We start from the raw sequence: 23,412 nt of genomic DNA on the forward strand, positions 1-23,412 counted from the left end.
CCACATGCAGAATGTGTAAAAATATGCTTAAATCTCATTGTCTTTAAAACATCTTCAATGCTTTATGAAAGGCTTTGCTGAACTGAGATTGAGGCCAATACACCTGAGTTTGACTGCAATGGAACGCATTCCTCAAAAAGTACAATCCTTGCATAGAGAACTCTGTTTAATACCAGGAAATGCTGCAGGGGACAGTCCAGCAAAAGTCAGAAAGATGGTCCAGCAAGAAGAAAGGAAAATCTACAACAACATAAACTATCTTACGATACAATTTTGTGACTATGCATCTAACACTCAGTGAAAAAGCTCACCCTGTTGCACTGAAACAGCAACAGAAACGTACCTATCTTCCGGAGGACAATCTTTGAGATCAAATTTTATAAACCCACATTCACATGAATTATTGAAATCTTGAAATCATTTAATTCTGACAAAATTATTGTTCTAAAGTTTCACATGGGTTTAAAAAAATAAGAGTTTAGATGACCATGGCTTTGCTGTTTTGAACTGAATTTTTTCCCAAGGTATTGGTCAACTGAAGTTCCCAGCTTTAGTATTCTTTTTTCCCTTTCATCGTCTGTTAGGTCATTTGTCAACACAGCAGGTCCACTCGGTCTTTTTCCTCCTCAAAGCCAAACAATAATTACAGATAGTGGTGATAATTTTTATTTTATATCTATTCCTACTTTTAGGGACATAAAAAATAATTGTTTTAACATCTGGAAATGACATTTTTCCAGCAGAGGGAGAGGTCCATGAGAAGTGAAAAAAGAGAGCAAATAAAAGCTACAAAACATTCCCACATACATAAAAGGAAAGGATGATATTAGAGACCTGTATGGGGCTCACGAAACTTGGTTCTAGTCTCAGATTACGTACAGTTGTGCACAGCAAAGTCAGTGTACCCCTATACTTGCTCTTGTCAAGCGTGCAAGGTACTGCTCTAACTTTTCCCTTCTAATATTATTTTTTAAAAAATTCGCACACATTTTTGTTATGTAAAGTATCCCTCAAATTTGTGAAGATTATTGTGGATATACAGCAAATAGACTCAAAATAAACACAGTAATTTCTGTAGGTACCTATAACAGTGCTTCTGATGCCAATTTTTTTTTTAAATGTTCACATAAAACCCTGGCAATACAGCAAAGATCTGGGATGAGCATTAGTAATATTTTATTCCAGCTGCTACAGAGGCAGCTGAGGAAACATTCAACATCTTTCTTTTAGGTCCATTAAAATAATCTTTTAATTATTATTATAATATTAATATTAAATATTAATATTTAATTATCCTAAATTTATTTTAATTAATTAGTAGTAGATTTAAAATGCATGTAGATATTTAGAATGCAGATTTCCCCCATTACTTTTAAAATATTAAGACTGGTCAATCTGTGGACTTATAAACCTAAACAGTGTAATTTTAAGCAACATTAAAAGAAACTGCAGTGGAAAAGTCAGATGCTGCTATTCTGTTACCAGCATTACTTCAAAATCTCATGAGATGAACAGTGAAATACTACACAACCACACTTTGTTCCAGCGAGTACAAGAGAGATCTCTTGAGATACTACAGATAACTATGAGATAGTGTGCTTTGGCCATGTAATTATATTGTGTCTCTTATCCTGATGCTTGTCTCAAGGGAGTTAAACGTGTACGTTTAAATTCACAGAACTTATATACACTAAGACTAATTAGTTCTTTCAAGCAACCACCTTGTGGCACTGAGAAATCAATCGGAAGCAGTGATTCTCAGGAAGGGCTGCACATCAGTGAAATGCCTAACTGTGTGCTCTGACAGGTTCTCATTACTATACCCAAATAAGCGTCTTTTCAGACCTTTAAGAGAACTAAAAGAGAAACTGTTAAGAAAATAAAGTTATTGTAGCAGTTTAGATACTAAATTTACATATTGTTGCTAATGAAAAATTATTTCTCCCTAAATGACTAATTTACATGAGTCCAAAACCTAATATTTCTTCTTCCATGTCATATGTGGAGAAATCAGGCTTCTTTACTTTTGAAATATGGTAATTAGTACAGCAATGGGTTCACATAAAATTCCAGATAAAATGATCAGAATTACAATAAATATCTATCGGCTAAAAGAAGTAGAAACTGCTAGCTGAAATGCAGGCCAGATAGTAACAAAACTAAATAATAAAATAGAGGGGAAACCTAATTATAGCTGCAGTTTCCTCTTGCCCCCACCCAGGAGAACATATGAAATGCCAGTTTTAAAATAATCTAATTTCGCAGAAATTCTATATTTATCACTGCCTGCAGGAAAGAGGGGGTAGAGTCAAAACCTTTTTTTCAGCAGAATATTTGTCTGTAGTGGAAGTTACTAACAAGTCTTCAAAGAAGTCATTGATGATCCTCAGGCTACCACTGTTGATGATGTCAAGAGTTTTAGCACTATGGGCTTCAGTGGATAAGTAGGAAACATGGATGAGGAAGTGGGCTTTAAAGTTAGCTCAGAGAAGCTGACACAAAACATAAAATATATCATGTTAAAGCTTGATCATGCAAACACAGATGTCAAAGGTAAAACTACTGACTTCAAACATGAGCAGAATCAGGTCCTCAACAAAGAATCAAAAATATAAATAGATTGTTCTGAGTCTTCAAGATTGAAAAAAAAAATTAGTAAGGCAAAAAAAAAAAAGGGCACCCGATAGCGTTGTTATTCCATTGTTTAATACAGATTCTGTCTGGTCAGCTGTCCAGAGAGAGTATTCCCTAATATGATTAGAAATCAAGTATTCAGGGTTGAGAGTTTTTGTTTTTTTTTTTAAACATACTTAGTTGCTGCTGCTTCCAGTAATGGATATGATCATCTAAGAAGGATAATCTTATTTTTGATATCAAAACCTTACTTGAGTAAGACAAAAATAATTCTTGCCACCTGTGAAAAAACATTTCATGCTTTTTCACTGAAAACACTACTAACATGCATGTGACTGACCTATTACATTTTCTTTTAAGATAGTCTCTCTCTTGGAAATACAAGTGGTGAGTCAGTTGTTATGGTAACTATTTTTCTTTTTTTTTTTTAACTAACATATGACAGTCTGTGTGTCATCTGATGCTGTTCCTGAATTAAGTTACACATTCATTTTTGTCAAATAGTCTAAAAAGGACTTCTTGGATGAAGAAATAGCGGGGAGAAAGCAGGATATTTTTCCCAGGCACCCTGCTTTAGCAGGTATAAAATTGCTCCAAATCCTTACATTATAACATGTCCAACTACATATGAAAAGATGCAGGTTTAGCTTGGCCCTCCTGCATTCTCCAAAGATAAATCATCATATTTACCCCTTTTTTCGGTAAGTTTCAATGTATAAATTCCTGTAAAAGAATCTCTCTCACCATGTAAACTTTCTCACTATTGATGAATCTGAAACTTCAGTTAATCAAACTGAGTACTGCCAATTAAAGGACAACCCCAAAACATTTATGCTTAAGTTGTTTCTGTAACAGATTAATATGTATTATCCTGAATTATCGAGGCCATAAAGAAAACTTTAGCACTATTACAAACAAAACATTTTAAACATGGAGTGGCACAAAATAATTTTTTTCCACTCAGACTATTTAGTTACATGCACCATTTTAATCCATTAAAGCATTTATTATGTGATTAAATTTATGCATACAGTCAACTTTTTGTTAGCACGGAGCTATGACATTACGATGTAAAGAATAGCTCTTTTTTGTTACCTTTTTTGTTAAGCAAACTGCCTACAATTCCATGAGCTCCAATCCTGGAAATCCAATCCAACCTTGTTTGTCTCGTATCCTACTTAGCCAGTAATTTTAATGTAGGTCTATCTGAACTATGATCTTTCTGCTTAAATGAACAACTAAAATTATCAGTTATTACTGCACCTAACTGTGTTTTGTTCCTCATTCAAATCCAATGTTACCAGTTGAATACTCACAATGGTAAAATAAGAAGAGAATCCATTCATCCATAATGAGCCTTCAAAAAAGTATCTGATTTAGCTATACTATTAGTGGAGTCAGTGGGTGAAGGAAGAAAAAGTATCAAATAGTGATAAGCTTGAATTAGATGGCAGAATACTTAAGGCTAAGTACTTGCGACCTAAAAACAGTAGGAGGCAAAACTTGAACATTTTACAGCTCCAATCTTCTAAACAATGAACGATACGTTTGAGCCAGCTTAATACAAAAGCTCCATACATTTGTAGCCCTGGTTTCAACTGAAAGTTTGTTACTCAGTCTTGTAAATTCCCCTAAATTTAAGACATGTAGCACAATAACGTTCCTCAATCCAAAAATATGAAAAATATTCTAGCTGATGCAGCAGAAATGTGATGATATGAAGCAAATGTAAACCAGAGGGAATAAAACAATCTGGACAACTAGCAACATTATGTCACCGATACCAGTGCCTAGAAATGTCTGTCTTTATTACACTGTGATGTCTTTTAATAACATCAAGAATATGGAGGACAACATTCTTCAACATGCATGCATTGCTTCCATTGGTGTAGCAAACTGAAATAACCAAGATAACATCGATACTCTAAGTCCATTTAGTAATATATCTAATCCTACTTTAAGCAGTCATTATTGTCTTTTTAGAAAAGAGCCTTGGAAAATAATTAATACCGAAACAAAAAATGTTGTAAAAATACATCACTAGTAGTAAGAAAAAAAAAACCAAACCCGAAAAACTGCATTGATACTAAACTTACTAGCTTGGCCAACATCATGAAACTACTAGAAATTAATTTGTAAGCGTAAGATATGTTTTATGAGATAGCGACTAAAGAGACTTTCCAGTCAAATTACATCTAATATATCTTTCATGGGTGTGGATCTCATTACCTACTTGAAATATGGAAAAACATCCATATTTAAACAATAGCTACATATACAGTATTACTAAAAACCAAAACCTCTTGGAACTCTTTCACTGACAGTTCATCAATACTGGATAAAAACTGGATGATTCTCCATCATTGCATGATTATATCCATACTATAGGCAGTGATGCATGAAAGCCTCAAGGATCTCATCATTTACCCATCAGCAGAAATTATTCCCAAGGTATTTTGAGAGTTAGCCAACATTTCTCTCCAAAAGCAGAGATGAGAAGAATCAGAAGAAAAATCAGTAGAACAATGGCTAGAGAAAAGAATCTTTCAATAGGTCTTCAAGTGTTCTTCATTCTTCTCTTTCTTCCTTTTCTTTCTTCCCTCCTTCCTTTCTTCTAGTCTCCTAGGCATCTTTTCCCACTCTTTCTACCACCTCTGCCTCACTAACTTGCCTTTCAGTGCCAATTATTCCAATGTCCCTGACCAAACACACAATCCATTCACTGAAATAAATGTTTAGTTAACTCTGAGAAGTCCCACTATTTGTCTGCCATGAACACTCAGAAAGACAACGCTATCTTATGAAGAAATCACTCTGGACATGACTTCAACAGAACACTTAAAAGCTCAATTTAAAAATTTAAAAATAAAAGCCTAATTCTTCAAAACCCCAGCACCATACAAACACTGTACTACTAAATACAACTCAGACAATAGAGTAGTGGGGTCCCCATAGTCTGCTGCAGTTGACATTTTCTAATCACTGAACCCCAAGTACAGAAAACATTTGTGGTTGAGGGATATTTAAGAATAGACTAGAATTCTGTGGTCCAAGAAGTCCTGCTGAAGTAACGGTCACATTAAGGCACCATCACAAACAGGCATGCGTAGAGTAGCTTTGGGCAAACTTGATCCGTGAATAAGGAGAGTCTAAAAATGAAAAATACCATGTCCCAAAGGTCCACATTTACTTCATCTGACCTCACGTGTGATCAAAAGCATCTGAGCTTATAATACTTCTCCCTTCCATGGAAGACTGATTAAACACATAATTTTATGAAAGATTTCAAGTTTAAAAAGACACGGAAATTAATCTGCATTGTCTTAGCAGAGAATACAGAGTAATACTACTACTACTACTGTTCTCACTTAAAGTGCAACAGGAATGAAGCATCTACCTAATCTGGATTAGGATTTTTGTGGAAGGATGACATCTGGAAATACTGTGCCAGAACTCTACCTCCACTCTTTCTGTTTCAGTGTCCCACAAAGGGAAGAACATTATTTTTATGCGTGACCCCAAGATCTGGTAATGAAATGCCCTTGGCATAAGCAAAGAAAAGGAGGATGTATTTAATACTGGTAATTTTGGGGTATCTTTAATACTTCAGGTGTTAAGTGAGTGTTTTTCATTTATTTAGGTGAGTTAAAAAACAACTGAAAAAGGACAAAACAGAACTGCATGAACTAGTAATTTTTTGCAAATTATGCATGCCAGTGTGACAATCAAAATAAGGGCTGGACAGCGGGAGACAGAGGGATGGCTAGGATGAACCTGTGTGTGGCTGTTGCACAGTCACTTTGTTGTTCTGTCTTTTTACAGGACAGAAGAATGTTTCAAAATTATGGAAAACAAAGCAATCATTTGTACATATATTATCCCGTCCTACAGGGCACAGCAAAATGCATCAATTAGCACAAGTACATGTGCACATGCACACAAACGTGCATACCCAAGTAGTGACACTGTAAGACTAGAAAATATGGTTGACTGCCTGTAACAACAGGATGCCTTGAATTCCCAAAACTATCTTTAGCTCAGTGAACTACGTAAAAGAATTACCGGTTTTTGTTTTGAAGTCCTAATATTTAAAGCAAAACACATTTTCTATGTTTTCTCTGCAATGCCATCTTTCCAAAAAACACCGAAATGCCTCCTCTAAAAGCGCTCTTTTTCTGTTGCAACATACGGTATCCCATCCAGAGAGTCACAAGAGATTTTGTTCCTAATTGATTAAATTGCATGAGTCACAGACAGAATTTGCATATGGACTGCAAAAGCAACTGCTTGTTTTTCATGCATTTCACAAAGTAACACATTGCTAGGACAGTTACCTTTGCAGTCCCAGCTACCAAGTGGTCAACAAAAAGCCTCCTCAGAAGCATCAAATTTGAAACTTCAAATCAAAGTCACTGACTCTTGTGATTTTATTACATAGCCAGCAGTATTTTGTGTTTTTATTCTTAAACCTCTTTGTTGCAATTAGGGGATCAAGAGAAAGTGTTATGTCTTCTAGTGTTATGGATACAGAGTTAAGACTTTGTCAATTTCGCTGTTTCAAATCTCACAAACAAACAGAACCCAAATTCACCACCTTTAGAATCTTAATAAGCCAAATCAGGTTGTGGGTGTTTCTGAAGGAAAAGTGGTTTGTTTGATTCTCAACTCCTCACTGCTTGGACTGGCAGTACTAGAACTGGTTAACTGGTTACTCCAGCATCAAAGTTAATTCACAGGTTAAAGCTTGCTGGCTGTTCAATCACCAAGAATTACAAATCAGACATGACAGGAAACAGAAGAATATTAAGTCAGGAAAAAATTTTAAAATTCTGCCTGCAATGTCTGCTTGAATACGTTGTATCAATGTGAAATGGCTTTTGTGTGGACATAAAACTAGAAGTATGTGAAGTACCGGCAGTATTTCTGAACATGGGTGAAGGGTATAAAATCTGGACTCCAGATTCAAATTTTAGGCCCTATTTCATTCTTGGTAAATGAATTAAGACTGTAGAAATTATTACTTGAACTCTTTTTGATCTTACTGCACACCAGTATGTTTTGCCTGATTAAAATAACTGCAAAGAAACCCTAGGAGGGATAGATTTCTCTTATGAAATGGAATCAATGCCATAAAATTGTTTTGTTTCCATTTATTATGAGAAATTCAGCACTCTGCTAAAAAAAAGAAATAAATTAATCACTTAAGAATTACCTGTTTGTATTACTGCTATGCAAACGTACTTTTTCATTTTTCAGTTAACTAAAAAGCTGAGCAGTCAACTAATCCATTATCTTTACTTACCATGCTGGCTGCTCGAAGCATCTCCTGCTCCATATAGGGTGTCAGATCCAGATTCTGGCTCTATCTCCCTTAGGGACTGGTAAATCAGCCAGTGTAAATCCAGAATTGCTAATGACAGAAACAGTAGATTTCAGTTCCCAGATGCAACATATGTCAAAAGATAGCTTCTACACTCAAATCCAGTGAAAGAAAATAGTTTTGACATTTTTGTTTGTTTGCACTGATAGGTTTTAAAATCTTAATTAAGTCCAAATATCAGAATAAATTCACCATGACAGCCATTAGGTACTCAATACATTAAATTTACAGCTGGGTATACCACAGAAAACATACATTAAGCATATATTGAGAACTACCTCTCCAACAACTTAAGTCTATTAGATTTTGTCGGACTGGAGATACAGTTGACAAATGGGGATGTATCATTCATTTAGGTTACTCCTTGTGTTTTCCAAGTTCTGTTGAAGTGCTGCACAAACTTAAAGGAGTGACTTCCCTAATAAACAAAGAATCAAGTTTCACAGCTTCAAAGAAATATTTCACTGCAGATTCTATTTCATCTGGTACTGTACTTCAAATAATTATTGAGTATTTACAATTCTGACATAAGCTATTATCCTTGACAGGGGAAAAAAAGAAAATTGTTGCTATAAAAATATATAGAGAAACCAAATGCTGGGTAAGATTTTTGAAACAAATTTCAGTGAGAATTGAAAGTTCTTGGCTTCTTAGAAGTACCAACACATTCATCAGTTTCCAGGGACTTTAGTGGATTTATCAATACTTCAGAAATAAATTATTAATTTAGGATTGCAAATCAATATTTAGAAGGATGATTTTTATGGTCCTGTTTTTTGAAGACAGAGCTTACTATATTTCCTTGATTAGAGAATCCTTCCTTGAAAAGTCAGAAGCCACCAGTTGCGGGGGAGGACGGTAAACAACTTGCACTCTTTAAAGGCTGAATGTTACATTGCAAAAGTATATTTGACAACCACAAAAACACCTCAGCATATAAAAAAAGGTATTTGCTACTATTTTTTAGGGTATAACACTTGCACATTTGCTGTAAATTATGAAGTTGGCATACTAACTACCCAATTTTAGATTACTGCATACACATATTAATCAAGGGAAAGAGATAATAAATTTGGCTCTTCCCCACACTACGTACACAGGAGTTAACTGTTTTCCTCTCAGTTTCTTCAATTAACTCAAATAAGTTGGTTGCAGAACTTGATGGGATTTGGTGGTTTCTGATGCCAGCCCAGATCTCCAGACCACGACTATCCACAGCTGATCATCAAAAGAACAACAAATAAATAGTTAGTATGTCACAATTATGTATTAACTATCTCTCACTGTTACTGTGTCACAATGTTACAAGTTCAGGTAAAGTTTTTAAGTCAGAGTATAAAACACTTTTACTGTACTTCTTACTCAAAAAGGCAATAGAAGGCTCTATTTTGGCATTCTATTAAATAGGCTGATGACGATGACTAAGGTTAAAATTAAGAGGAATGTTAAAAATTACGACTCAGGTGAAAGAAAATCTCAACCCAATCAGAATCAATTGAATGGAATCATCCATTGCAGCTTTATTTGTTATACCTTTCATAACATTTGTGGTGGGTTGACCTTGGCTGGCTGCCAGATGCCCACCCAACTGTGCTCTCACTTCCTCTCCTCAACAGGACAGTGGGAAGAAAATAAGATGAAAAAGCTCGTGAGTCAAGATAAAGACAGGAAGATTGTTTACCGATTACCACCATGGGCAAAACAGACTCAGGGAAAATTATTTATTGCAAATTAAGATAGGCTTGGACAGTGAGAAACAAAGATAAATTAAAACATCTTCCCCCCATCTCGTGCCCTTTTTTCACAGGCTCAACTTCACTCCTTCATTCCCAACTCCTCTACCTCCCCCCTGAGTGGTGCAGAGGAATGAGGAATGGGGGGTTGCGGTCAGTCCATAACGGTCCCTCTCTGCTGCTCCTCCCTCCTCACATTTTTCCCCTGCTCCAGCACAGGTCCTCCACGAGCCACAGTTCCTGTCAGAAGAACGTGCTCCTGCGTAGGCTTTCCATGTGCTGCAGTTCCTTCAGGAAATACCCACCTGGCATGGAGTCCTCCATGGGCTGCAGTGTGTATATCTGTTCCGCTGTGGTCCTCTTCATGGGCTGCACAGAAACACCTGCTCCACCACGGTTTCTCCCCCTGCAGCCTGTGGAAGTTTTGGAAATACCTGGTTTGACACCTGGAGAACCTTCTCCCCCTTCCTCCTTCTCTCACCTCTGTCTCCACGGGACTGTTTTTCACACTTCCCCCCCCCCTCCCCCCCCCCCACTCCTCACTGTTGTGCAGTGGTTTACCCTTTGCTAAATATGTTTTCACAGAGGTGCCACTAGCTTTGCTGATGGGCACAGCTTTGGCCAGCAGCAGGTCTGTCGCAGAGCCAGCTGGAACCAGCTGTGTCCAGCACAGGGCAGCCCCTGGCCTCTTTGGACAGAGGCCACCCACGCAGCCCCCCCCATTATCAAAACCTTGCCACGTAAACGTAATACAGCATTAAAAGCTACTTCAGCTAAAGTATTATTCAGAGGGAAAAATCCACGAAGAGTAAAATTTTTTGCTCATAATTTTATCTTTATGTTGCTTATTTAAGAATGAACTCAGAACAGCAGGTCCTTGCATTAAGCACCTGTAAAATTTATTCTCTCACTATTGTTGTTTCAGGGAACAGGAGAAAGTGAAGGAAATAATTATGATCTCGACTCTCTCCTGACATAACTAGTGTAAAATTGAAAGCAATCATATGTTCAAGGTAAAGTAATACAAATGCAGCTCAACAACTAAACAGTTCACTTATATAGGTAAAAAAATCACTTGAAGCTTGGTATATAAATTTGTTGCAAAGTTCTAACAGAAAGCTAGCAAACATGTACAGGTAAAATGCTGCCCAAGACATCCAGAGTCTCCGAATCCTTGTGTCTCACAAAGACATTCACAAACAGTATCATCTGTACTTGGCCTGGACAATCAGACACTTGTCTTCCCAGAAGGATGGAATGAAGATGTACAATCATTTCTTTTAATGAAGGCAGTTTCTTCACAAAAGCCAAGCTATCGTTCTGCCTGAAATACTTATCTAGACATTTATTTTAAACTGAAGTCCTGTGAATAACCTTGACTTCCACAAAAATGCATTTAAAAAGATTTAAAAAACAATTAAGTTTTAGCAATAAACAGGAATACAGAATGTAAATGATTGCATTGCTGAGAAAAGGGAAAATTAAGTCTTCTAAATACCCAATGAACAGGAGTGGAACAAATTTTCTCTCTTCAAATATATCCTTATAGTAATCTGAAGAGAATACTTCCATGATTGTGTAGAGATTTCTTCAAGACCTATTCAATTCCTTATTGTTCAGCTTACAGTGCCAGAAAAAAAGGCCTGTTAAAGTTAACATCTGCTAACTAATCATGAAACAGACCATCACAACATTTTATAGGGTTTGAACATAGCTATGAATTTTGATTACTACCAACTTTGACTGGATTAAAGAAGCACTTTACTGTGAGACTTATGAAACCTACAAAAACCTATTCCTTTATAGGAAATGCTTCTAAAAATAAACGTTTTCGTTCTGGGTTCTGAAAATATGATCTAGCATTACAAGTATGTCTAACATTAAAGATATAAACAAGTCAATCAGGTGAATTACATTCTTCTGATTTTTTTATTAAATATCTCATTTTTGGAGTGTTAACATCCTACAGAGATTCTGACATGCAAATATTCTTAAGATGGGCTGCTGCACAGATCTGTTCTTCTGAGTTCCATTCCATATGTTTTGCTGCTTGACACAAAGAACACATGCATAGATGCTGTATTTCAAGTTTTTTGGATCATTTCCTTTGAGGTGATACATTCATATCTGAGTGAGGCAATACAAAGATTTACTTACGAGCATCTCTTGACCAGCTGCACTCAAGTTGGAACTACTATATTGTGTGTAAACAGTCTCCTCGTGCAGAAGTCAATTGGATTAGAAAAGCTTTCTATTAAGCCATTAAGTCTGTATCTTTCCATTATGATGGGATTCATTTCTGCTCCATGCTTAACAAATTATAACCTGCTGAGCAATTCTTTACTATTTCCAATGACATAATTTAAACTAACTGGGGTTACTCACTTACACACATGCATACCGTGCATGCACACACAGAGGTTGTTTCTTTTGCTATCTTTCCAACTTTTTAATTCCAAAATACTTTTACTTTTAAAATTAAAAATCCACATTATTAAAACCATAAAACTCATCGCAAGAATAAAAATCCATTACAAGAACATTCAATACCTCACTGTAATTCTGCATTCAATTTGAATGAACGGCTCCCTCCCTTTGGGAAACACCTCAGTCAAATAGCTATCCTATCCCCTTTGCTCCAGAGAACTATGCATTCTAGGAGAACTGAGTACTCAGAGGATGCTAAACACTATAGTCAGATCATATTAATCAAAAGAGGGACAACCAAAGCATTATGTCAAAGACTTGTTAATAACTGGAGAGCGTAATGAAAGTACGTACCAGCAGGGTAACCATTGATCCACAGTCCATCACAGATGTCACCAGAACAATTAACTATAGCACCCCGTTCATTGAATACGTCATTTCTCCACTGCCCCTTTAAACAGAAATACACAAGGATTTTAAATTTCAACACCACCACAGCTAAATTATAAAGAAGGGATTATTTCAGCCAATTTTCAATAGCAAAGTGGGTGGTCCTCAAGGCTTCTTATAAATACCCTTCCAACATTTGTGTGAAAAGTTGAATAGGAGACCACACAACCACCAAGGATTATGCGGCACTCCTCTAAAGGGGAAAGGAGGGAGAATCAAACATTTCTTGCCTAAGGTTTGTTACTGTGGGATACTATTATGTGAGGTCCTTCAGTTCATATACTACATCGCATTAAATTACATGGCAAGAATGAATAACTGCTTTGTCACATACAGAATCACACATTATTTTGCTTTTTAAAGATTGTGAAAAGTGAAATAGTGTACTAAACTCAATTCCAAATAGCCTTGGTTATTTAAATCTGGACTGCATTTGACCCAAGATATACCCTTTACATAAAATAAAAGTTTAAAGATTCCTAAGGCTGCAAAGCCAAATACCACAGAAGCATTGGTATGAGTCAATTAAAGTTTCCAGCAACGTTAAACTTGCACACGTAATCATGCAATTTAGTATTATGTCATGATGAACATGCAGTTTTTCTAGTGTACCCCTTCCTACTCAATATAGTATAATCTTGAGATGATTAGTTCACAGCCACAATTTTACTAACATTAACTGATAGCAGAATCAACCGATTCCTCTTTGTGGTCCCATATTAGGGAGGATACGAATATCTGTCAGACATTTCACTGCTATTTGCTGACAGGACAGGGAAGGTTACAATCAGGAATACTGGTTTCAGTTTCAGATGTAAAAAGAGAGTATAGTATTGCATATTGTAGTATGCACTTTTATTCCAAGTTACGTGTAAAACATCTTGAAGCGCAGAGCTGGCACTGCTCTATAAAGAAATAATCAGACAATGGTCAAAGTACAGTCAAAAGTCCAGGTATGGGCAGTAAAATAACTCAGTAACAAATGTCACTTGTTTTATGTGGTACTAAATCCCGTTTAGCTATCAGACAACATTCTTTCAATGTTAAAGTACATAAGAAACTAGAGAATAAGAATATTTAAGATCTAAAGTGATCATTCTTCTATTAAGTTGGATATCTGGCTTTTCGTGTGATAACAGCAGAAGTACCAAATAAAGTGCTACCATAATTCTAACGTGTGTGAACCCAGTTGAAACTCCAGATGGATTTAGCAGCTAAAATTCTAGCACTTTGTTTACACCTTTAGCAATTACAGATGTAAGCTAGAAGATAAAAACAAGACAAAGCAGTTCTTTGGAAATATGCTTCTGATACTACTTGCTTAGTCTATTCCTTCCATCACTTTAAAGCACATGATGCTATCTTCAGCAGTTATCCCAATGATAGCAGCACTGTTGGTAACTCTAATGTACCCAAGCTTCAAGCTCCACTGGCATTTTCACAGTCTTCTCTACCTAGTGGAAGATACCTTTAAAACAGTAGTCAGCTAGTTATACTCCTGAATGTACATAACAACTGGAAGAAGGTCTAGAAAAAAAACTCACTGTAACTGGAATTGTATCTGAACTACATACTGAAATCATCGGGGCCTTCATCTTGCATCACTGCATGTAAACATGCAATAGGATTCAGCTGTGTACTGCTTCCTCTAGGGAAGGAAAAAGGACGGGGGTATAAAATATGCAACCTTTCCCAGTGGTTCCTTATCGCTACCTGTAAAGGCATTGTGCTTGCTTTCAATCAATTCTGATGATTGCCTACTATTAATGTCACTCATTCTCTTAAGTAATTAAGCCACCTCTTTCTTAGATTTGCCTTTGTCTCTCTCTGGCACATTTCCTTGTCTAATCCTCTTTTCCAGATGGCATAAGGATGAGAGATAAGTGTTGCTAAAAGTTGCTTAGCAATGCAACACATGCAAGGTTTGGAAATGCTGACGTCCACATAAGCACTATCTATACATCACACATTTATGCAGGGAAACAAAGGCGTGAACAACCAGAGTGACATAGGGGCCTCCAGAAAAAGAGCTACCAGTTAGTACACAAACAAAAGGGAGCAGGAAACGGAGAAAAAGAAAAAGCTACAACCTTCCAGTGATGGGCTGTATTATACTGTGGGGTTTTTTGTTTGTATTTGGTTTTGTTTTTAAACTAGAACAGGAAATTCTGCTTTAAACAAAACAAAAACCTTGAGTTTTAGTAAGGTCCTGTATTTTCTCTGATTCGGAGACATACAATGCAGTAGACACAAAGACATTGCAATCTACTAATAGAGACCAAAACAGAAATAAAGTAGTTCATGAAGAACAGTAACTGATGAAGGCAAAGTTGTTTATCATCAGCTAGGTATCAACAACAGAAATCCTCCTATCCTAAGAATCAGTAATAAGGAATTTATTCTGGTAACTGCACAATGTAATTGTGGATTGTTTCTAAAACTCTAAAGTAAATGTGTTTATATGGAATTTATTTAAACCACAATTAAACGTTATGGGTAATATATAAGAACACTTAGTACACAAACAGTAACAATTTCACAAGGTCACGTTATCATATTAATTCATTTCTGCAACAGCCTACTTAAATAGGTTAGCATGACTCATTTTGTGTTTAAAAAAACTGAGATGTTAGGAATTTATTCATCATGGGTGACAACTTTGAAACAACTAGTTCTAAGAAAACAACTAAACAGTAGTAAATTAACTACAGAAATTGACATGTAGCTTTACTTGGGGTAGTCTCTTACTAAGAAAGATTTTCAAATACTAACTTTGATGGATATAAATTTTGGCAATTTTTATTCAGGAATTAACAACATTTTTAATGATAGTTACTCCCAACATCATGTGGCAGGGCAAGGTGTTCAAAGACATCTGTTTATGAGCATAGAAAAAGATGTTGTAAATGGGTGATAAGAGCTTACCACTTCTTTTTTATTTCAGGAAGCAATTTCCAGTTAATTGATGAGGTTTCCATTTTTCAGTTAGTGGCTATTATACTTTTTATTGCAATTAATTCTGTTTATTTCAGATACAAACTTGCCTGCCTCTACACTCAACTTGCCTGCCTCTAACAGTATATGATTTCCACATGCTCTAATTTGGGCTTTTATCGATCATTTTCATTATTCGTCTTCAAGCATTCATCAAACTTATTTGCATGGGCCTGATCTTAGATATCATGTTAAAATTGCTTAACAGATTTGAGTAATGACTGAACCATGCTTTCCTTTATAAAAAACTTTGGCATTATAGCATACAGCCTCAGCTGACATTAATTTAGACAAACACGTTATATTTAAATACACGGAGTTAGTCCAGTATATCCTGACTACTTATCTGGCTGAATATGTTCAGATAGTTCATGCTATATGGCCTGTTTTTAGAACTTGGGAGAAGCTATGTCTACTCCAAGAACTACAGTCTCAAATGTAAATCAGTTTGTGTCAAGACACACAAGGTTTTATTTCCCCCTCAAACTTCAAAGAGTTTCTGTACAATATTTCAGAAAGTTATTGACATTCGAATAGTTTTAATAAAAGAAAATATACTGGCTTAATATAGATAAAAGATGACAACAACTTTTCAATGCTTTTGATCCTTGAATAAGGAAATAAATATAAAGTATTAATATAATTTTAAATCAAAACATATTAGAGAATAATGTTTTGCTGGCATTTTTTATATAGGAATGTGTGTGATCTGACAGACCACCTTATTCTCAAATCAGCATGTGCTTCAGAGTAAGACCAAAACCTCAAATTCTGCAGGCACTTTAGCACCCATTTTAAACACAAATTTCCTCCCTGATTATAGTTTATTCATGGGTTTATTTCTGGTCTGATAATTCTTATCAAAACCTCACTTTATCCTTCTCTGAAGGCCTTTCACTATCTGTCTTCTAAAATGAAGGTAACAAGCAAAGCCCTGATGATTTCTGTGTTAGGCTGATTCAGGAAAGCATTCAACAATGTTTCTCTTTAGCAAGGCGGACTACCATAATACAAGATTTTCAACAAATCCTCAGTGTAAAGTGCTGTATATTACAGCAAAATCTAGATAAACTACAGAAATAGTAGTTTGGTGGAGTTTTGGTTTTGTTTTGCCTTTTTTTTTTTTTAAAATGCCCATTACTGGTCTTTATTCTAACAGGACAACTGCTAATTACATCTTCCCACTGTCTTCTTGTCACATCTTATTATCAAGCATCAGAACCATGTATCAGCTAAAGATCACTAAAAAACACTCAAAGAGGCAATTAAATATACAGATTATGCATTCAGAAACATGTTTAGCACACTTCCAGGCCACTACCAGGACACAGTAACTTCTAAAAATTACTAGAGCTATGAGTGATGCAGTAGTCAGTGGTCCTATCCACAAGCAATTAAAATAGGAGAGTTCAACATTTACTAGTGGGGAAGACTCATTCATGGTCTTTGTATCAGCAACAGCTTTATTTATATTTTTATATCATATATCATTATGTTGTAATTATAATCATAATCATGATTTGGAAAGATTTATTGTATCTTCAAATTTCATATTATCCACTAGTATGCAGTATAATCCTGAGCAATTGAAATTCCAGTAATTTAAATAATTTGCATCAGAACTGAAACTCTGACTCTTCCAAACAGGTAACTCAAATGGATTCTAGGGGGCGGGGGAACAAAAGCCTGCAGGTGAAAAAGCCCATAAGGCTTGCCACCTGTTTAGTGTGGTTAACAGGTGTATCAAACAGCAGGTCTTCCTCTGGGAAAGAAGACAAACTAAACGCTGCCAAAACACAGAAAGAAGTAGCAACAGGGACAGAATGGAACACAGCATCTGCTTACTGGGACTTACACAGCAGCCAGAAATGAGAAATCACAGAAAGGAAACACTTCCATGAAGAAAATGAGAGTTTACTTCATTAACCTCTGCAAACTTCATTTACATGTCATTGTTTTCTTTCATTCTCAAATGTGTGCACATACAAATGCACTAAAACCAGACACGCCACCACAGGTCACTGGGTTTTGGTTTGGTTTTTTTGGTTTTGTTTTGTTTTTAAATCAGCAGCTTTCAGGGGCTTTGTTTTGTTATATGTTCCCTAGTGTTCAGAGTTGTTTGCTATTACTGGACTCATCTGTTGATATAGTTATAATTATTGCTTGTTTACTGGACATTTAATCGACCTGAATCTCTGAGGGTTCACAGACTACAATATGCTATTAACTGACAGCATCTACTTACTAAAAATTTATCATTTGCAAAAGATTGATCTAAAAATCTAGCCCTGACATTATTATAGTTAAAACTGAAGAGGAAAAACGGGCAAATTCAACATTCATGCCATCATTCAATCTATTCTATACTACATAGAAGTAATGCTAGAAGAATACCCTAGAGCTCGAAATATTTGCCCATGTTCTTTTGGTTCTAGCAGATTACTTCAGTATGTCCAAGGTACTATTTCAGTACAGGAAAAAAAAAATCCAGATTTTTTCAAAATCCCTACAGTTACACACAGTTTACAAGCATAGAACTATTTGTACGAAGTATGGGTACACTAACTGATTAGCAATAAAGTTTGATATTCACCAAGATATCTGACCATACAAAACAAGCTTCAAAAGTCTCGTGTGCAAAAGTTTATGTCAACAAAGCAGGCAGCATTTCCAGATCCTTAACTTGAGTTTCTTAGTAACTTGCCCTTTTCTGGGCACTGAACCAAGTCTTACCATTTGTGTTATGATTGGGTTTGCGTCCCCTGCACTGCCCATACATAATTCCTCTAATTAGTTTTCACATATTTCCTGTTTACTTCCATATTACGTAGGCTCATGTTTTGCTGGAACTGTGCCTCGATTTTTGTTGGACTTCAGTGTATACTGATTACCATATCTGTCGGGAATGTACTGGTATAAACTTAATACATACTGTGCACACAAACCCAATGGTTAACCAAGCACATAGTTTTTGTCAATTTTTCATTGACAACAACAGATCTTTAAAGCAGGAGGTAGATTCTGCTTGTTACTTGTACTGTGTCAAAACTGGCTGCTGAAAAAACAAGCAGTATTGAAAATTTTATATCCATTAAGTTCATTATTATTATTCTCGAAGTATATTATTGTCAGCTTTCTAATCTGAAATGAATATAAATTTTGTCAGAGAATGACAGAGCCACAGAAGACTTAAGATCCGAGACAGTGTTCGGGGCAGAAAGACAGAAAGAAGAATAATACTTATGCTACCATCACTCAGGGGAATGGCTCTACAAGCAGCATGTTGAAAGAGATTAAAATTGCAGAAACACATGGCTAAATCATTCCCCTGTAAGGTGTAGGTCACAGGTATGTCTTAGACCCCTTCCAGAAGGCTGGTTAGCTCTTTCATAATTCTATGGTAACAGGTTAAAAAAAAGAACTTTAACCTATTATTTTACCTGAAAAAAAGTATTTATATGCTTTTATTGTTTTATGTTAAGTTATATAATTTGAAAGCAGTATATGCTGAGTGAACACTTGCATTAAGTGGTTGTCTTTTAGGTTTGTTTTCTGCATAATATAAATACAAAAATCAACCAACAAGATACTGTTGTCAGTACTGTCAGGATATTTTTTTTTTTTTTGGGCCCAAGTATCTTGTCCCTTTTGAGCACATATCCAGTGTAAACTTAAATATAGTACTAAATGCTTACAACCCTACAGAGACAGACCAGTTACCCAACAAGTGTAAGCCTGAAGAATTTACTAATTCGGTCTCAAAACAGATGCTAGAGAGACACCCAGTGGTACAAAACTGTGTGTGCACACATGCGCACACAAATATATATACATAAAATATCCTCTCTTCAGTGTCTCAAGAAGTGAGAAGCTATTGTAACAACACCATTTTTGTTTAATGGTGTTTAGGTTATAATGAAACAAATGCACAACAGCACTTGTACATATTTGTATGTCATCTGTTTCTTTATCTAACAAGTATTTATTATCTTGTCCTACTAATTCCCAACTTTCATATGTTCATGGAATAATACATAAAGATTTTTAAACTGTATTCAATAATTAAGTTTCGATTAACAGATTTAACTACAAACTTTTAATGTACATTTAAAAGAAATCTGGGGGTGTTGACAGGTGCAGAAAAGGAACCAAACCAAAAAACCAAACCCTTAACTGAAAAGCCAAGATATCTGCTTATGCATATACCAATAGCAGACCGAACTGCAAGATACCCAAGTGCTTTATGCTCTATCTTAACTACATCAACAGTATTCAGTAGAATTTTGGTTGTGATTTCACGTCCATACGAAAAAATGTCAGTTGGCTAGAAACATGTAGTAGTTATATTGAATAGCCTTCCCATAATTTTTAGCTTCTCCGAACACGTAGTACTCTGAATTTCCACTAAACCTAGGGAGACCCCTTCTTTTCAACAACAAAGAAAACTGAATGAGGATCAAAGTCAGAAAGAAAAAGAGTCTTAAACGATGAAATCGGTACTGGGTTTCTGAACTTCACTATAACTGGGTAATGAAATAGTTTATGAAGTGTCTGTTCCAAATCTGAATACGTATGAAACAATTAAAAGTTACTGGTTTTGAGTTCTAAAGTTACTACCAAAGTATAAAATGCTACTTCTTCAAAGAATCTCTCTCTCCAAACACTTACCACAGAAATGATGTCAAATTTAAAAAAAAATTCCCAAGACAAGCACAGATTTGATCTCATTTAGTTTCTCAAAATTTCAGTAATAAATTTCAGATTTTTTTTTTTTAAACCCTCAGACACTGTGATTGCAATGAAAGGATGCTATTCTTCATTTGTCATGCAGTAATTCATTTACACGCTACAACCACGTTTGGTCCTTAAGTCCCAGGCCTCAAGGTCATCTCACTGAATTACTAGAAAATAATCCACAGGACATCTTGTCCTGTTGTTTAGTTCACCCTGAAAATATATTCCCTGATCCTTCTACCTTGAAGTAGGTGTCAGCGAGTATGAGTATTCATATGTGCTTATACATACATTTCCTCCCACCCCCAAATCATTATGTTTACTCCTGTTTTAGAAATAAGGAATACTCCAAATAATAATCACAAGAAAACTTCCAAGTAGGCTACGTATCCAAGAAAAGTCAAGCTGAAATTGAATCTGAATTTCAACTATACAAAATACGGTTGGAATGTGTTAAAAAAAAAATCAAATTTGAAATCTTTTCATGCGTTACTCAATTAAAAATGGGGACTGAATTTGTTAAATGAACTAACAGTACTAGTTCTAAACATAGACCTTTTCTGTTTAACTGCCTGAAGCATCCTCTACCATGATCCTTTGAGCTTTTCCAAACAAATCAGTAGTTTCTCATAAGTCTTCTTCATATACCTCATATACTGTTCCAAGAGCACAAGGCAATATTCCATGACCTTGACACTTGTCTAGAATCCAGGCTCCTTCATAATTTTCCTCATTCCTAAAACAGTGAAAAACAAATAGGAAATTCTTAACGGAAAACAGATTTGATGACGCGATACACCAGACTATCAGAGAAAGTGAGCCAATAACAATAAGCAGCAGCAGTCAAATCTAGTCCACACTCTTATGATCCTTCCCCTGAACTTCAAGCAACCAGTGAAATGGCACAGTGAAATTCAGTAAACCAAGCTGTACCATCTCTGAATTTGGCCAAAGTATGAGTCTCCTAGAATTCACCTGTAACCTTTTTCATTTAAGCATATTTAAATATGTATTTAATTCCTAAATATGAAAAAGTGACTAGAAGTAAGAGAGCTGGACATAAAACTTTTCCTGATTAACAATTCATTGTGTTTGAAAACTAATCAATTGTACAGACGCAATTCATTTAAGGCAACAGTTCCATTTCCTGTGCTATGTTACTAAACTAGTTGTATAATTACGACAGTGCCAGTTGTTTTCTGAATCTTAACATCTTATCAGTACAGCCTTTTCCCTTCTAGATTAGAGCCAATAACAGCTTTTTTTCCACCTCTAAATTTTACTAAATATTACTATTTCTAAATACTTACTCAAATATTACTCAGCATTTTATAGCTTTTATTTTTGAAACAAAAAATAATTCTCACAGATTAAGTCAACATAAAGCGAGAACAAGAGCTTAGTTTCCTGGCTTTCAGTAGACCAAAGCCATCTTTGAAAAATGAAATCATTAAAAAATAGTATTTACACAGCATGAACAGGTCTGTTCAGTCTTGACAGAGTAAATTTTAAACAAAGGTTACTCAAAGAATATAACTTACCTTCTCTCATTCCATAGAAGAGCTCTCCTTCATATTTCCCACCATCTTTATATTGCAATACTTTGTGTCCATGGAGCTTTCCAAACACAAACTGACCAAAATAAGTGCTTCCTTGAATCAAATATATGAGAAAGTTAAATACAGAAAGAAACGGGTCTGTCAAACATGGTTTAATTTTTTTTATATATTTAGGGTTCGCCAGTAAGTGATATTTTACTTACAGAGCACAAATAGAAGACATTCTAAAAACCTAGAAGCTTATAATTAATGACTACTTTTTTTACTATTAATGCTGTCTAATGAAGACTATAAACATGCTCATTCAGTCTTTATTTTAAAACTAATGAGTCATAATCCTTCTGGTCTTTAAAACTGACAGTGATATGTTAAAAGGAAAAGATTCATAGTATGTTCTTTTATGGTTAAGGAATGTATAAAAGTAGTACTTGAATTTCATAGTCACCTTAACAGCTTTTTGACGGCATGTGCTCATTCAAATATTGTGTGTCAAAGCCTGAAAAATCATCTGCTTAGCACCAGAAGTACTGTACTGTGAATGTACGTCACATTTGTACGTGATGTATGTGTGATCTTAGAATGACAGATAACTATTTTTCTGTCAAGTATTTACCCAATTTACTTGTATAATACACTATTCCACGTGGTCACTCTTTATTTTCTTTCTGTCAGCCTTACAGATTGTTGACTAAAGGGGTTACGCAGGTGGAGAGGTCACTGACTTACCTGTACAGGAACAAACAAAAACAGGAGAAATTCTTTTCTGGAGCAACTTACTGGGACAGATCTTTAATCAACGAACTTCTTTCCGCTCAGGATGCTAGGAGATGAATTAATTGAAATGTTCCCTTGGTAAATCATGCATGAGATGTCCCTCCGTAAGGGATAGTTCATCCAAGTTCTTTAAATCCTTTAACATCTGTGGCCTGATCTGGTGGAGCACTTCATATGAGGACAAGTCTGCACGTGTGTGCATCTTTGAAGGACCAAGATTTATCAAAGATTGATGATACATGTTTCTGGTTTCTACCATTAACGCATTTGATTAACTTTCTGAGGTGACTGAAAGTTAACCCAGCCTAAATTGAGAGGCCAACAAGAAAACCTGAAAACCACAACTCTTCAATAAACACCATCGAAGACTGACAACTTGGACTAAATCCGTTTGGCTGCTTTTGATACATATTCATTTATCAGAATTTAATGGGATTGGGATTTTTTTTTTTTTAAAGGGTATGTAATGGTTACAGGCTCACCTGTCGATGCCCAGTATTGAAATCCATTCCCCATGATTTCTCCATTGACAAACTTGCCCTCACAGTAACTTCCATCTTCAAAGAACAGCTTGTCCTGACCTAGGAAATAAAACAATACTTCCAACCCCTTTTAACAGACAAATGTCCACCTGTTTTCAACTCAAGTCAAAAGTCGAAACTTTCTCATATTTTTCTCCTTTATATGATTAAATTTATATCTATGTATTGTTACCACCTTCACATGC

At 35.5% G+C, this 23,412-nt stretch overlaps 1 protein-coding gene across 8 annotated transcripts in view; it reads right to left on the reverse strand.

The window, feature by feature from the left end:
- Positions 1-23,412, reverse strand: part of MORN1 (MORN repeat containing 1) — a 55,581-nt gene that overhangs the window by 31,135 nt on the left and 1,034 nt on the right. For 4 of the 8 annotated variants that reach the window (XR_012996848.1, XR_012996849.1, XM_076356262.1 and 1 more), the window contains exons 1-8: positions 23,168-23,389; positions 22,638-22,731; positions 21,894-22,004; positions 21,001-21,088; positions 12,529-12,625; positions 10,053-10,160; positions 9,111-9,232; positions 7,937-8,044 (exon numbers count right to left, since the gene is read on the reverse strand). Coding sequence is in view for 1 of the 8 variants with exons in the window: in XM_076356262.1 (XP_076212377.1) it covers positions 7,937-7,969 (33 nt within the window). In the remaining 7 variants the exon portion in view is untranslated. Of the gene's footprint in view, positions 1-7,936; positions 8,045-9,110; positions 9,233-10,052; positions 10,161-12,528; positions 12,626-21,000; positions 21,089-21,893; positions 22,005-22,637; positions 22,732-23,167; positions 23,390-23,412 lie in introns of those variants that run through there. The other 4 variants (XM_076356260.1, XM_076356261.1, XM_076356259.1 and 1 more) reach the window with 3 other exon arrangements.

Source organism: Aptenodytes patagonicus, chromosome 19 (assembly GCF_965638725.1).
Source record: "Aptenodytes patagonicus chromosome 19, bAptPat1.pri.cur, whole genome shotgun sequence".
Lineage (NCBI taxonomy): Eukaryota > Metazoa > Chordata > Aves > Sphenisciformes > Spheniscidae > Aptenodytes > Aptenodytes patagonicus.